General features: G+C 38.5%; 2 protein-coding genes and 1 non-coding gene across 3 annotated transcripts; 1 reads left to right on the plus strand and 2 right to left on the minus strand.

Annotated features, from left to right (window-relative positions):
- Positions 1-18: 18 nt before the first annotated feature.
- BKA78DRAFT_t163 lies at positions 19-136 on the minus strand. Its single transcript has one exon. It is a non-coding gene; the product is annotated as a tRNA-Leu (tRNA).
- A 151-nt stretch (positions 137-287) lies between these two features.
- BKA78DRAFT_33485 (40S ribosomal protein uS15) lies at positions 288-1,637 on the plus strand. Its single transcript, XM_066890205.1, has 7 exons — positions 288-551; positions 612-753; positions 812-844; positions 893-925; positions 1,057-1,081; positions 1,133-1,187; positions 1,245-1,637. The coding sequence occupies exons 1-7, from the start codon at positions 525-527 to the stop codon at positions 1,383-1,385; spliced, it is 456 nt and encodes a 151-aa protein (XP_066740663.1). The 5' UTR covers positions 288-524; the 3' UTR covers positions 1,386-1,637.
- A 129-nt stretch (positions 1,638-1,766) lies between these two features.
- BKA78DRAFT_287914 (uncharacterized protein) lies at positions 1,767-4,920 on the minus strand (the record flags this gene model as incomplete). The annotated part of the gene is made up of 2 exons (XM_066885739.1): positions 3,461-4,920; positions 1,767-3,413 (listed from the first exon to the last, which is right to left on the minus strand). Exons 1-2 carry the CDS (start codon positions 4,640-4,642, stop codon positions 1,767-1,769), a joined length of 2,829 nt encoding a protein of 942 aa, XP_066740664.1. The 5' UTR covers positions 4,643-4,920.
- Between the last annotated feature and the right edge of the window lie 8,335 nt (positions 4,921-13,255).

Genomic DNA, 13,255 nt, shown 5'->3' on the forward strand with positions numbered 1-13,255 from the left:
GCAAAAAGCAAAAGATATTGACAACGATGGGACTCGAACCCATGCGGATTGCTCCAGTAGAATGCTGGCAGCTGTTGTAATCAGCTGCTAAGTCGTTGACTTGAGTCTACCGCCATAACCACTCGGCCACGTTGCCGGTCGATGAAAAGTGGTGTGCTTACATGCAATATGAACTGCTTAACAATTCATGACTCAGGGTCCAAAGATGGTTCACTCGAGTCGCGTTCATTTTCATTGACATCAGACGACATTACAAACCTGTGCGATTATCATCCGATGCGTTACAAGCGGAAAATATCAATTGGCGCATTTGCTGTGTGCGAAAACGCAGCTGGAGGAGGGGCGGAGAGCAGGCAGATAACCCTGCACTCAATTAAGCGAACAAGCTCCGGCCAAACCACACGCCCGACCTTTCGCTCGTCTCTCCATCAACGACATCGCCAAATTATCGCAACCACCAACGCACCCGCCCCGAGCAGCCCCACCACAACCTACCCCGAGTTTCCAATTGACAAATTGACATCATGGGTCGTCTTCACAGCAAGGGCAAGGTATGCTCAAGCACCTGGATCTCCAACTGTGGTGTGAAGATTGCCAGCTAACACGCGCAGGGTATTTCGTCGAGCGCGATCCCGTACAGCCGCCGTCCTGCCTCGTGGCTCAAGACAACGCCGGAACAAGTTAGGGAGCAGATCTGCAAACTCGCCCGCAAGGGCGCGACGCCTTCGCAGATTGGCATCGCTCTGCGCGACTGTAATACTTCATTCGTCTGAGCGCACGACCATGGCCGCATACTGATGGACGTTCACAGCGCACGGAATCGCTCAGGTCAAGGTCGTGACTGGTGCGTAGGACATCCGGGCTCAGGTTGGCAAAAACTGACTTTTGGCAGGCAACAAGATCCTTCGGATTCTTAAGAGCAACGGTATGCCTCTTATGAATGACTTGGTCCCTGTTTGAATCACGTTGCTTCGTCGCATGCAATCGGCGATTACAAACAAACCTCTTATGCTTCTGATCGGTTTCGGCTGACAGAATGATTTTGGGCTCATGCAGGCCTGGCTCCTGAGATCCCTGAAGAGTGCGTCTCTGGGCTTGACCTCTGGCTCCAGCATTTGCTAACTGCGCACAGTCTCTACATGCTCATCAAGAAGGCTGTCCTGATCAGGAAGCACCTTGAACGCAACGTATACGCCCATCCGCACCTACGGGTCAGGCTGTGATTTGCTAATATGATCGAGCAGCGTAAGGACAAGGACTCCAAGTTCCGCATGATTCTCGTCGAATCCCGCATCCACCGTCTTTCTCGGTACTACAAGAAGGTTGGTGTTCTTGCGCCTACCTGGAGGTACGAGAGCGCCACCGCAAGCACTCTGGTCTCCTAAGGGAGGAACTGGGCAACAAGAGAATGGAAACGCGCTGCAAGGGGTCGAAATGAGGATTCTGCTGCAAAGCAAGCCGGGTCGGCCTCCGATTGTGCCCGTGGGAGGAAACTTCCAGGGGTTCATGTCATCGGAAGGACTGAAAATAATGTGGGCGCTGCAAATGGCGCGCCACTACCAAAAAAGCTTCCCGCGTGGACCGCTTGTGAGAGAAAACCACGAAAGTTCAAACGCTGGAAAGTCCTCTCATGATGTACCTACTACTACGGAGAAGTCTACATCTTGAAATTCACGCATTTCAGGCGTTTTGTAACGGTGAATGGCTTCGAGATGCTCTCGAATCCATAGAGTTCAGTGATGCTGCGGTTCTTGCTTTTCGCCCCCCTAAAGAAAAACAGAGACACCCCCTTGGCCAGTTCCGATTGCGACCTCCCGCGAACGAATTTCCAGAGGGCTACCTTCGTAAACCACAAAGTCACTGCGCATTGCAGGGTTGCTCAATCCGAGCATCTTGTACACGTTTGTGCTGACAAGAGCCAACGCATCCTTCTCGCTCAGCCTGCCTTCTCCATTTGCAAAGGCAATGCCAGCCATAAGACCTAGGTCCCTTGCCTCCCAGTCCTCGGCTGTTCCAATGGCGGTAGTGACACCTGCGTCAAGGAGCACATTGACGGCTGTACCATTGGTGAGTGGTGCGCCTGTAAGAGAACGTCTCTGATCCCAGGATTGAGAGTACTGAAGTAGAGGCGCGAGCACAACGCCCACGTCAGCCTCTGCAAGTTCATTGGCAACAAGATGCGATTCAGCGCCTCCGACGAGTGCTATGCGGATCTTGCTATTCGCTGCCTTTTCAACAGTGGCTTTCATGCGGAGGATGGAGGCGATGGTGTCGGCACTGTCGACGGCGATGACAAGGGGCATCTCTGCCGCCACGACCCGGTGGAGATAGGATGTCGCGGAAAACTTGGTTGAAATCGTGTCGTTGAAATCGATGGCTCCAAGGAGACTGTCTCGCAAGGCGCCAACGGCACTTGATATTGAAGGAGTCGCGTCGTCCTTCGCCCCAAGGCCAAGCGTCCAGTGCACGGCTACTTCGTCTGCCCACACCGCGCCATCTTCAAGAGAGTTTGAGGCGTGGGTGAGGAATCCGGCGCTCACCCCATACGAACCGCCTCCTGAAAACATTGGTCCAGTGATGGCTCTGGTGACCCCATGTCGATACGCTGCTTCCAGTTGCTTGTTCTGGAAGAGCAACCCGTCCACTGCTCGACTGAAAACGCCTTTGCCATTTCTTCCATCCTGCGTGTCATCCTCAGCGTCGATTTCATTGAGCCCGAGTGACGATCCAAGAAGCGTAAATGATGGCGACAGGTAGCCGTTTTCCAGATTGATCACCTCCTCAGTCTTCATGGTGGAGATCTCCGAGTGGCACTCGCCGATGCAGGTGATGGTCCCATTCACCACAACGAGACTTTGGGGAGTTCCTTCAGTTACTTCAAACGCGTCTTCTAATCCCGGAATCAAGATCTTTGTTATTCCGGTAAAAGCCACCAAGCCAGTCTCAAATGACTGACCATTGGCTTTGGGAGATTCTGTCTTCGGATCCATTGGTCCACTCTTGGGCTTCTGCAGGATGTACGGATCTTCATACTGAGCAACACCGTCAATCCAAACCTGGACAGGGGTAGCACCAACGCTTAGGGGATCATTGTCCCAGACCACAAGATCAGCGTCAAATCCAGGTTTGATCTTTCCGATGCGTTCGCCCAGGCCGAGAAGCTCCGCTGGTGCAGATGTGACGCCTGCCAATGCCGCATGGTAGGGAAGCCCGTAGCGGTACGCTTTAGCAGCTTCGAACAACAAGTGCTGGCTGTTAAGCACGGGGTTATCACTGACGTATACGGGCGTGATTCCATTCTCATAGAGAATTTTCCCGGCCTGTTCGGATCCACGGTATGCCTCTGTTTTGTAAAGCATGTTGTCGGCAAAAAGGGCAGCAGCTGGAGTGCGTCCCCATGCCCGTTTCAGAATCTAGGGAGTCAGCATATTCTCCAAGACGTTCTGACGAAAAAGCTCACCTCGGGGACTAGATAAGTCTCGTGTGCGTGATGGAAGGCCCGCAAAGAAAATTTGAACTCGTTCGTGTGGTCCACAAAGGCCTCCAGATCCGGGACAGTATAGCAATGTGTGTTGACAAGGACTTGTCCTCTCAGAACAGCAGTCAGTGCCTCCCACCGTAGCTCTTGCGGTAGGTAAGTGTCCATGGTCTCGGGCCCGTGGACTGACGCCGAATTGCACCAGTCATCTTGTGCCTTGACCAGGGCGCTTGCTTGCTCAAACGCATGCCTGAATTCCCATGATTCTCCCAGTCGACTGTACGGACCACGCTCCCCAGCCTTCCCATACACTCTTTTGGCATTCTCTCCACAGGCCATCTTCATGTAACGCCAAGTTCGCCCGGGGTCAGCAAGCATGTCTGTCGCGCTGATTTCAGGGCGGCCATCTGGTTTTCCCACGGCAAGCTTGATTACATAGGCTTCTCCACCGATGTTGTTGCCAGAGCCTGGAAGTACCAGGGACGTAGTGACTCCACCGGACTTGATGACTTGGATTTGATGATCCAATGGATCCAATCCGTCAATGGATCGCACAAACGGCGTAATATCCGAAGACAATTCATTCGTGTCTTCACCTCCTACAAGCTCGGGGAGGGGATCAACGCCAGCATGACTGTGCATGTCAACAATTCCACTCGTAAGTTGGCGTCCATTGGCGTTGAAGACTAGGCAACCGGAGGGCAAGTCGGATTCGGGAATATCAGCGCCAACTTCTTTGATAAGCCCGTCCTCCAGAAGAACATCGGCTTCAACCCAAGCATAACTCAACCCCTCGTTCGCATCGCTCATTCCAGGAACTGGCTCTCCCGTCCATACTGTCGCGTTCTTGATGAGCGTTGGTTTGTTGCCGGGCACGGCACGAGCGTTGCGGTTTCGAGGTCCGCTCGGGTCACGGGGCTTCTGGCGTAAGGTGTGACATTTGGCAAAATCGTCTCGAAGGCGACTGGCAGAAAGGGCGACACGATTGGCTTGATTGGCTGGTCGAGTGCCATTCAGCTGGCGCCATTGAGCATAAGCTAGAAAGACAAGACAAGCAAGAGCAACAAGCTTTATACCGCGGGACCTGCGCAAAAGCGCCCGCGGTTGCCGTTTACCACGACTGTCTGGGTATATGAGCCTGTACGATTGTTTTGATTCATTCATAGCTGAGGAGATGGAGTTGTTGGGAGAATGGAGTTGGTGGATGGAAGGTGCTGCGGCGACCTATAGATAAGCTCCCTGGGGTGCACAAACAACGTCAGCTGGATGCGGGAGCACGCAGATACGCCTTACGCAACGCATATTTTTCGCCCCCTCCACGCTGAAGCCCAGAAATGCTTGATTTAACGGTGGACACTGCTACCTCTGTACGCAGTGAACCCTCTTTGTAATTATAGATCATAGGTAGGTCGGCGCAAGAATCTATCAAAACACCCTTGCCCAGATTGCGCAAGACTCATCAAGCGAGAGTATAAGAGGCGGAGATGGGAAATCGGACCATACCATTGTCATCGTCGCGATTCTCCATACTCATCGCGTCTATTTGTGGTTGTTATGGTCGTCATGTTCCGTGGTCATTGTCGTGTTTTGTTGTCGTCATGAATGTTGCTATAGGAAGACGTCCTATCCCTATTTATTTATTTATTTAGTTTAATGTCCATTTCTTAGTCTAAGACTATTAGTGATGAGATTTTCCTCTATATATATTGTGCTATAAAATTTATAGGTCTTTACCTTAAGTTTTTATAGTACTACTAACTTTTATATGTTAACCTTTAAACATACAGGCTCTCTATTATAGGTCTATTTTTAATAATTATAAAGTAAGATAATTTAGGACCCTTATAGTAAGAAGTATAAATAAGTATAAAAGTAGGAACTAAAAAGCACTAATGAAGGAAATATAAGGGGGAGAAAATTTAGGAAGAATTTACTAAATTTCTATTATTCTAGGGGCCCCTAGCTAATATACTACTTTTTAGTAGTAATATAAGTTTCTTTTATATAAGCTAAAGTAGCCTAAATCCTTTCAGAATTTTTATAAATATTTTTATAGGTTAAATCTGTATTTATAGCTTCTTTAAGACTTTTTTATTCTTCTTTATATTCCTTATAACTTAGTAATAAGTAAAAGGGTGTCTCTTTAGGAGTATTTATTTATTTATTTATTTAGTTTAACATCCCTCTTAAGTTAACGACTATAAGAGACGGGGATAGGTATCCTAGTAGTCTAGAGCTCTATATATAGAATAGTGCCTAATAGGTTTAAACTATAGTAGACTATTATACTATTTTATAGCATTCCCTTTTTAAGTTTGTTTTTAATAATTATAGTTAGATATTTCGGGCTAAGCCCTTATAGGAAAATTACCAAACTGGTAATATAAGTAGAAATAAGCAAATACTAAGTAAGTGTGTATTTTAAAGCAAAATAGTAGTATTTTATAGATAGGGGAGCTAAATATAGGAAAATTATAGGAAGCCTTAATCTTATAGTAGGAGCTATAAAATTTATATTATGAACTTAGTAGATAGGGCTAAATAAGGTAGCGATAATTGTTACTAAGCTAGACGTGCTAAAGGTGGTATTGCAAGAGGGTTAAGGGTGTAGTAGCGACTTAGGTGCGCGCGCGGCTAAGTAAGAATTATATGCCCTACTACCTTAGAGCAGTATAGTGAATTACTAGTAGAATCCTTGTATAGCCTAAGCCTGCGACGTCGCCTGTAATAATAATCTATCTATACTAAGAATTATTATACTACCCCCCTCCCCTTCAGGTCCTTATCCTAAGGACTAACTATTATTAAATCAGGTCTATCTAGTTAGTAAGTAATACTTATACTTACTCTCTTTATACCACCTCTTAATCTATAATTTAGTACTATTAAACTTACTAAAATCTATATCCTACTATATTAGGTTATCTAGGTATCCCTCCTATTAAATATAGAACTAGAGCATACTATAGTTAATATATATATTAAGCACCTTATCTATAAAGAACTCTTCTTAGTGCTTGTTGTCTAATATAGGTGGAGGTAGTAGTTTGTACTAGCCTAGTAGAGGGTTATTTCTAGCAAGTATAAGGTGTTTAACATTAAACTTATTAATATAGTAAGAGCCCTAGGGTAGGTCTAGTATAGCCTAATTACCTTATATAGTTACTATATAGTAAGGGCCTACTTAATAATAGCTAAGCTTATATAGCCTACCTATATCTATATATTTTGCGTCTATATATACTATATTATTTACCTTGATACTAGGGTCCTGTTAGTGCTTATTTACTTGGAATACCTAATTTTACTTAGTAAGAGTTAGAATATTGTATATGTGCTTCTATATCTCTTTAATTATTTTAATATAGTTAGCTACTATATATTTTACGCGCGTACATAGTCTCTTAGGTACTAGTATATAGTCAAAGCTTATATACAGCTTAAACGCGTTGTAGATAAAGAATAGTAAGTTACTAGTAGAGTTATTATAAAGCACATTTATAGCTATCTCTATAATTAGTAGCTAATCCTCCTAATCATCTTACTTATAATTTATAAAGTAGTAGAGATAATTCTTAAGCTCTTAATTTGCGCGCTTAGTCTACCTATCTAATTATAGGTAATATAGTATAGTAAGCTTAAGCTTAATCTTAAGGTATTATATTACCTTAGTCTATACCTTAGAGATAAATTAGGGTCCTTAGTCTAATACTATTGAGTGCGGGAGGCTATATAGAGAGAATACCTATTTTAAGAGTAGCTTAGCTATATTTAGGGCACTTGTCCTACTATTATAAGCTATGCACTTAATAAAGTACTCAGCCTTGCTAAATTGATTATATATAACAAGGATAGCATTATTACTATTCATAGTCCTCTCTAGGCTAGTAATAAAGTCCAAGGTTAGGTCTTACCACGTGCACTTACTAATAGGGAGAGGTTCTATATAGCTATTTATCCCTTGCATAATATAGCTCTTCTAATATAAGTTATAATTATAATACTATCAAGTAATTATCTCTCCTATCTTTAGGAAGTAGTAGCGTTTGCTAATAACCTTCTTTATATACTATAGGCCTAGGTGGCCTAACATTAGTTATCTATATATATAGCAGAGGAGGTAAGTCCTAAGGTTAGTATAGTTAGGTATATAGACTTTGCCTATAATATAAATAAGATAATCTTACATCTTATATAGGGACTTAGGGTCTTTTACAGCCTTATATAGAGCTATTATCTCTATAGAATCAGCTTAATTAGCTGTAAGGACCTTATTAGGTACCTTTATTAGATCCTTATTAACCTCTTTATTATCACTATTAACCTCTAGGGTAGAGGCCTTATTAATTAGATTATCTTCTAGGGGCAATAGAGCATTAGTTATTTCTAGTTCTTACTCCTCCTTATTAGTAGTAATGGTTACTACTAGCACTATTTAGCCTAATCTTAAGCCTATACCTTTTACCTTTAATTATATAGTAGCTATAACTAACTCTAGCTGCCACTACTTACACAACTTATCTAAATAATTAGGGGTAAGTATTGTTTAATAGAGATGCTTATAATAGGCATTATCTATGGTTATATAATCCTATATATATTAGGTTAGGGTATCTACCTTGCTATTTACTTTGCCAGGGTGGTATATAATCTTAAAAGAATATCTAGCTAGCTCCTTATTCTACTATATCTATCATTATTATAGCTATTTTATAGTTGTAAACTATTATAGAGTTTAGTAATTAGTAAGCACTATGAATAGCTCCTACTTATATAACTTAAGCTTAGGCTCCTATGCCTTAAGAGCCTTTACAATTGCTAATAGCTTCTTGTTATAGATAATATAATTTAACTTAGCTAGCATTATATTGCGTGAGAAGTAAGTAATAGGGTGGACCTTACTATTAGGGTGCTTCTATAAGAGAACCCTACTAATATTAATATCTAAAGTATTAGTCTCTATAATAGTTTCTAATACTAGATTAAAATACTATAGGATAGGTGTAGAGGTAACTATCTCCTTTAAGCTATTAAATACTAACTGTTGTTTAGGTCCCTATTTAAACACTATATCTTTTCTAGTAAGGCAAGTAAGGGGCTTGGCTTTATATATAAAACCTTCTATAAATTATTAGTAGAAGTTAATAAATCCTAAGAAGCTCCTTACATCTTATACTAACTTAGGGGTTTACTAGTTTATAATAGCATTAGTCTTTATAGGGTCTATATATAGGCTATTAGTTATAATAATAATACCAAGGAACCTTATCTCTTATATATAGAAATTACAATTATCTATATCTACTTAGAAGCCCTATTTATAAAGGTATTTTAGGACCTTCTATATATGCTCATAGTGCTCCTTAAGTATCTTACTATTTATTTATTTATTTATTTAGTTTAACGTCCCTCTGTAAGTCAACAACTATAAGAGATAGGGATAGCTATTCTAGTAGTCTAGAGCTATATATAGGATAGTGCCTAGTAGGTTTAAACTATAGTAGGCTGTTATACTAATTTATAGCAATCCCTTTTTATGTTTAGTTTTGATGATTATAGTTGGACATTTTGGGCCAAGCCCTTATAGCAAAATTACTAAATTGGTAATATAAGTAGAAATAAGCAAATACTAAGTGAGTGTGTATTTTAAAGCAAAACAGTAGTATTTTATAGATAGGGGAGCTAAATATAGGAAAATTATAGGAAATCTTAACTTTATAGCAAAAGCTATAAAATTTATAGGTTAACCTATATACTCTCCTATCTCCTTAACCCTTCTACTAGGTGTCTTGTCGGTCGTTATACCACTATTTAGTAGCTATTTTTATATTTTTAATAAAGGCTAGTGTAGCCTTTATATTTTCCTGATTTTTAAAAAGGTTTTTAATACTTAATAAGGAGATATCCCTTTTAAGTAATTTTCTTTCTTCCCTATAGTCCTTACATAATAGTAGGAGGTATATAGGTGTTTCTTTAGAATATCCACACCTATATATACTATTATTTAACTTTTTAGTATATAATAGGTAGGTTTTAAAGTAACTATATCCTATTTTTAGCTAATAGAACGCTGAGGCTATAGGTCTCTCTATATCTCTTGGAATTAAAAGCTTATAGCTGGGTTTAGTATTAAAAATACTATAATAGGAGGAGGAATTATTAGACTTAGCCTTAGCCTTATCTATAATATCCTATTACTCCTTATTAATAGTATCTTTAATATCCATACCTATAAGTGCTAGGGCTTTTAGATGATTCCCTAGATCTTTCTTTATAGCTTCCTTAGCCAAGGAATCAGCTAATTCGTTACTATATATACCCATATAGCTTAGGACCCGTTCTAATATTATAGAGGCACCTTTAGAAGCTACTATTTTAGCAGCTTCTATAGCCCTTATTTACTATAATTAGCCAGGTTTATCAGAAGGATTAACTAACCTATATATAGCTAACTGGTTATTAGAATATACATAGAATTTATAGTTATTTTCTACATTTTTACTAGTATATTTAAATGCCTTAGTAATCCCTTCTAGTTCTCCATTATATACTAGGTTAGATTTCCCTATATTTAGGGATTCTTACCTACTATTTAAAAGATTACTAGGTAGGACTACTAATCCTACACCTATACCTTTACCTATAGGTAAACTAGAGGTATTATTATAGATATAAGTAGTATTATAGCTTTTTCTCTAGCTATTAAGGTTAAGGTGCTCTAAAAGAGCCTCTTCCTTATTAAGAGAGCTAATTCTATAAGAGAATAGGATATCCCTAGCCTAGGGTGGAAAGTAATAGTATTTTATAGGTTTAAGACATTATACTATCTCTCTATTTATACTTTTACTTATAAACTCAATCTAGGTAGGTCTCCTTGGCTTATTCTCTATAGAATTAATTCTACTTAATTCTCTTGGAATAGGGTAGGTAGGTGGGAGTTTTAAGGCTCTAAAAGCATACTTTTGAATAGTAGCTAATAGGCGTGCCTTAGTAGGTAGGATTCTAGCTTCTATTTATATAGCTCTTATAGGACTAGTCTTAAAAACCCCTAGAATCTTTTATAAAGCTAGATTCTATATATATTATAGTGGTTTAATAAGACTATCTATATTTTTAGCCTTATACTATAATTAATAGCTATAATCCATTATACTTATAACACAGGTTAAGTATAGCTGCCTTATAGCATGTGGATTAAGGCCTAAATTAATAGTAGTAAGTCTATTGAGCCTAAATAAGGTTAATCTAGCCTTTGATGCTAAAATATTAATGTGTTGTTTAAAATTTAGCTTATTATTAAAGTAGATCCCTAACTAGTGGATGGTTTCCTTAGGCTTTATAGTACTATTATTAGGAAGCTTAATAGAACTATTTTTAGCCTTATTCCAGCTAGTAAAGTGTATTAATTCGGTCTTAGAAAGGTTGAATTCTATACCCTTTATAGCACCAAGCTTATATAGTTGTTTAGTTTCTCTTTCTAGTATTTTAAGGTTTTTCCTTATACTAGTAGATGATATAGTAAGACTAATATTATCTATATAGGATAGAAACTTAACTGCCTAAGATGGGAATAATCCTAAGATATATATTAGAAAAAGTATAGGTAATATAGGACTTCCTTATAGGATCCCTATCTCTATATCCCTAAATTCTTCTAATTATCCATTAAATAATAGTCTTAATAGCCTATTATTTAAGAAGCTAGAGACCTAGCTAATAAGGGATAGTGGTAGTCCTTTCTTCTTTAATAATAGTAAGAGTTTATTTTTAACCACATGGTTAAAAGCTTCTTTAATATCTAAAAATAGTATAGAGGTAATACTATTAGATAGTTTATTCTCTTCTACTATATTAGATAATAATAGAGCTGCATTAATAGCTGACTTCTTTAACCTACCCCCTATTTAACTAGGGTCTAGTAGATAAGTAGTTTTAGCTAAATAGCTTAATCTCTTTACTATAATTCTCTTATTTATTTTTCCAAGATAGTTTAATAAGGAAATTACCCTATAAGACCTAGGACTAGTATAGTCTAGCTTATTAGGTTTCCTTAAAACTGCGCCAATAGCTTGTCTCCATACTTTAGGGTGATAGCCACTATTAAATAGTAAACTATATACCTTATAAAAGGTAGAAGGGCAGGCCTTATAGGTAGCTATAATAATATCTTGATTTATAGTATCTAGCACAGGTGTCTTCCCTTTTATTTATATAGAATAAGCTATTTCTAGCTCCTTATAGTCTAACTTAGGCTATTTTTAGCTATTATTAGGGGTGTAGTTATCCCATATAATAGGTGGAGTAGTAGGGGGCTTAGAAAATAGCATATCCCTAAAAGTATAGCATTTTTTATTAAAGGAATTAGCTAATTCCCCTGATATAGACTTAATATAAGGTATAAAGTCTACCTTACTATCCTTAGTGTAGTCTATATTTAAAAGGAACTACTCCTAATATTCTTTTTTAGCTTTTTTAATAGCTAGAAAATATTTTTTTTTAGTAGTTAAGCAGGCTCTTATACTAGTAGTATCTAAGTATAAGACTTAGGCTTTCTTTCTCTTATATTCTAACCTTAAATTAGTTAGGGAATCATCCCACTATAGCTTAGATATAAGCTTATTAGGTATCTTAGGTATACTATTATTTACAGAGGTAGTAATTAAATTACTAAGTTCCTAAGCTAATATATAAAGGTCTCTTATTAGAAGAGGGTCTTGATTTAGTATATCTAGAGTCCTAGTTCTTTATTCTAGGCTTAGTAGGTTATTAGAGTTTAGTATAGGACTATTCTCTACTAATTCTACTAGATTAGAGTTAAATTTAACCTAATCTGCCTTTTTAAGGTTATATCTTTATATATAGGTGGGATTATCCACTAATAAGGGATTAGAATTATAGATAGTAAAGAAAACACTATAATGGTTAGATCCTATATCCCTAAGAGTCTACTAATTATATATTTGTTCTAGGATATTCCTAGTAGCAAAGGTTAGGTCTATTATAGACTCCCTAACTAGGTTAGGCCTATAAAAGGTCCCTTCACCTATAGTATTTACTAGGGATAGTCTATTAGCTTCTAACTATTCTACTAGCCTTACTAAAAAAAACTCGACCAACTTTTTTAACCCCTGATTTCCTTACTAAGACCAGTACCATATAACTTAGTAAAAATAATATACCTATCCTACCAACTTTCACCTTGATTATAGCACGCGCTGTCGTGCTACAAGGGGTTAAAGTAGGGTAGAAAGGGGTATAACCTTTATACCCCCTATAACTCTACTAATATCTATCTAATTAAGATAAGACCTAGTTTATTTAAACTAGAAGTATTAACTCTACTAGATTTAACACTTGTATTATAGAAAAATATTAGGAATTAAGGTAGGAAAGGGCGAAATAAGTTTCTATAGATTTCTATAAAACCCCTATTATATAAGTAGAGCTATATAAGCTACACCTTAATCTAACCTCACATTATATAATATCTTTTAAACCTTATCTAATCAGGATGAAAAAAATACTGTTTTATTTATCTAGGCGTGATAAATCTAATAGTATATTTAGATAATTTTTATATTACTATCCTACCCCTAAAAAAACTAAAAAACCCCCTAAAAATTAGAAAATAAAATAAAAACTACCTACTTTACTAGTTCTCTTAGTAACTAGCTCCTAGTAAGCAATACTATAGTTTATTTATAGCTTAGTTTATATAAAATAAAAGCTAGTATTTTCTTTATAGTCTATATAAGTCTTTTCTAAATTTTTTCCCCT

This window comes from Phyllosticta capitalensis (genome assembly GCF_038381095.1).
Source record: "Phyllosticta capitalensis strain CBS 128856 chromosome Unknown BKA78scaffold_10, whole genome shotgun sequence".
Taxonomy (NCBI): Eukaryota; Fungi; Ascomycota; class Dothideomycetes; order Botryosphaeriales; family Phyllostictaceae; genus Phyllosticta; species Phyllosticta capitalensis.

Coding starts and splice junctions, on each gene's coding strand:
- BKA78DRAFT_33485 (XM_066890205.1), top strand. CDS start 525: ATGGGTCGTCTTCACAGCAAGGGCAAG. Junction 552..611: donor GTCTTCACAGCAAGGGCAAG/GTATGCTCAAGC, acceptor TAACACGCGCAG/GGTATTTCGTCGAGCGCGAT. Junction 845..892: donor TCAGGTCAAGGTCGTGACTG/GTGCGTAGGACA, acceptor GACTTTTGGCAG/GCAACAAGATCCTTCGGATT.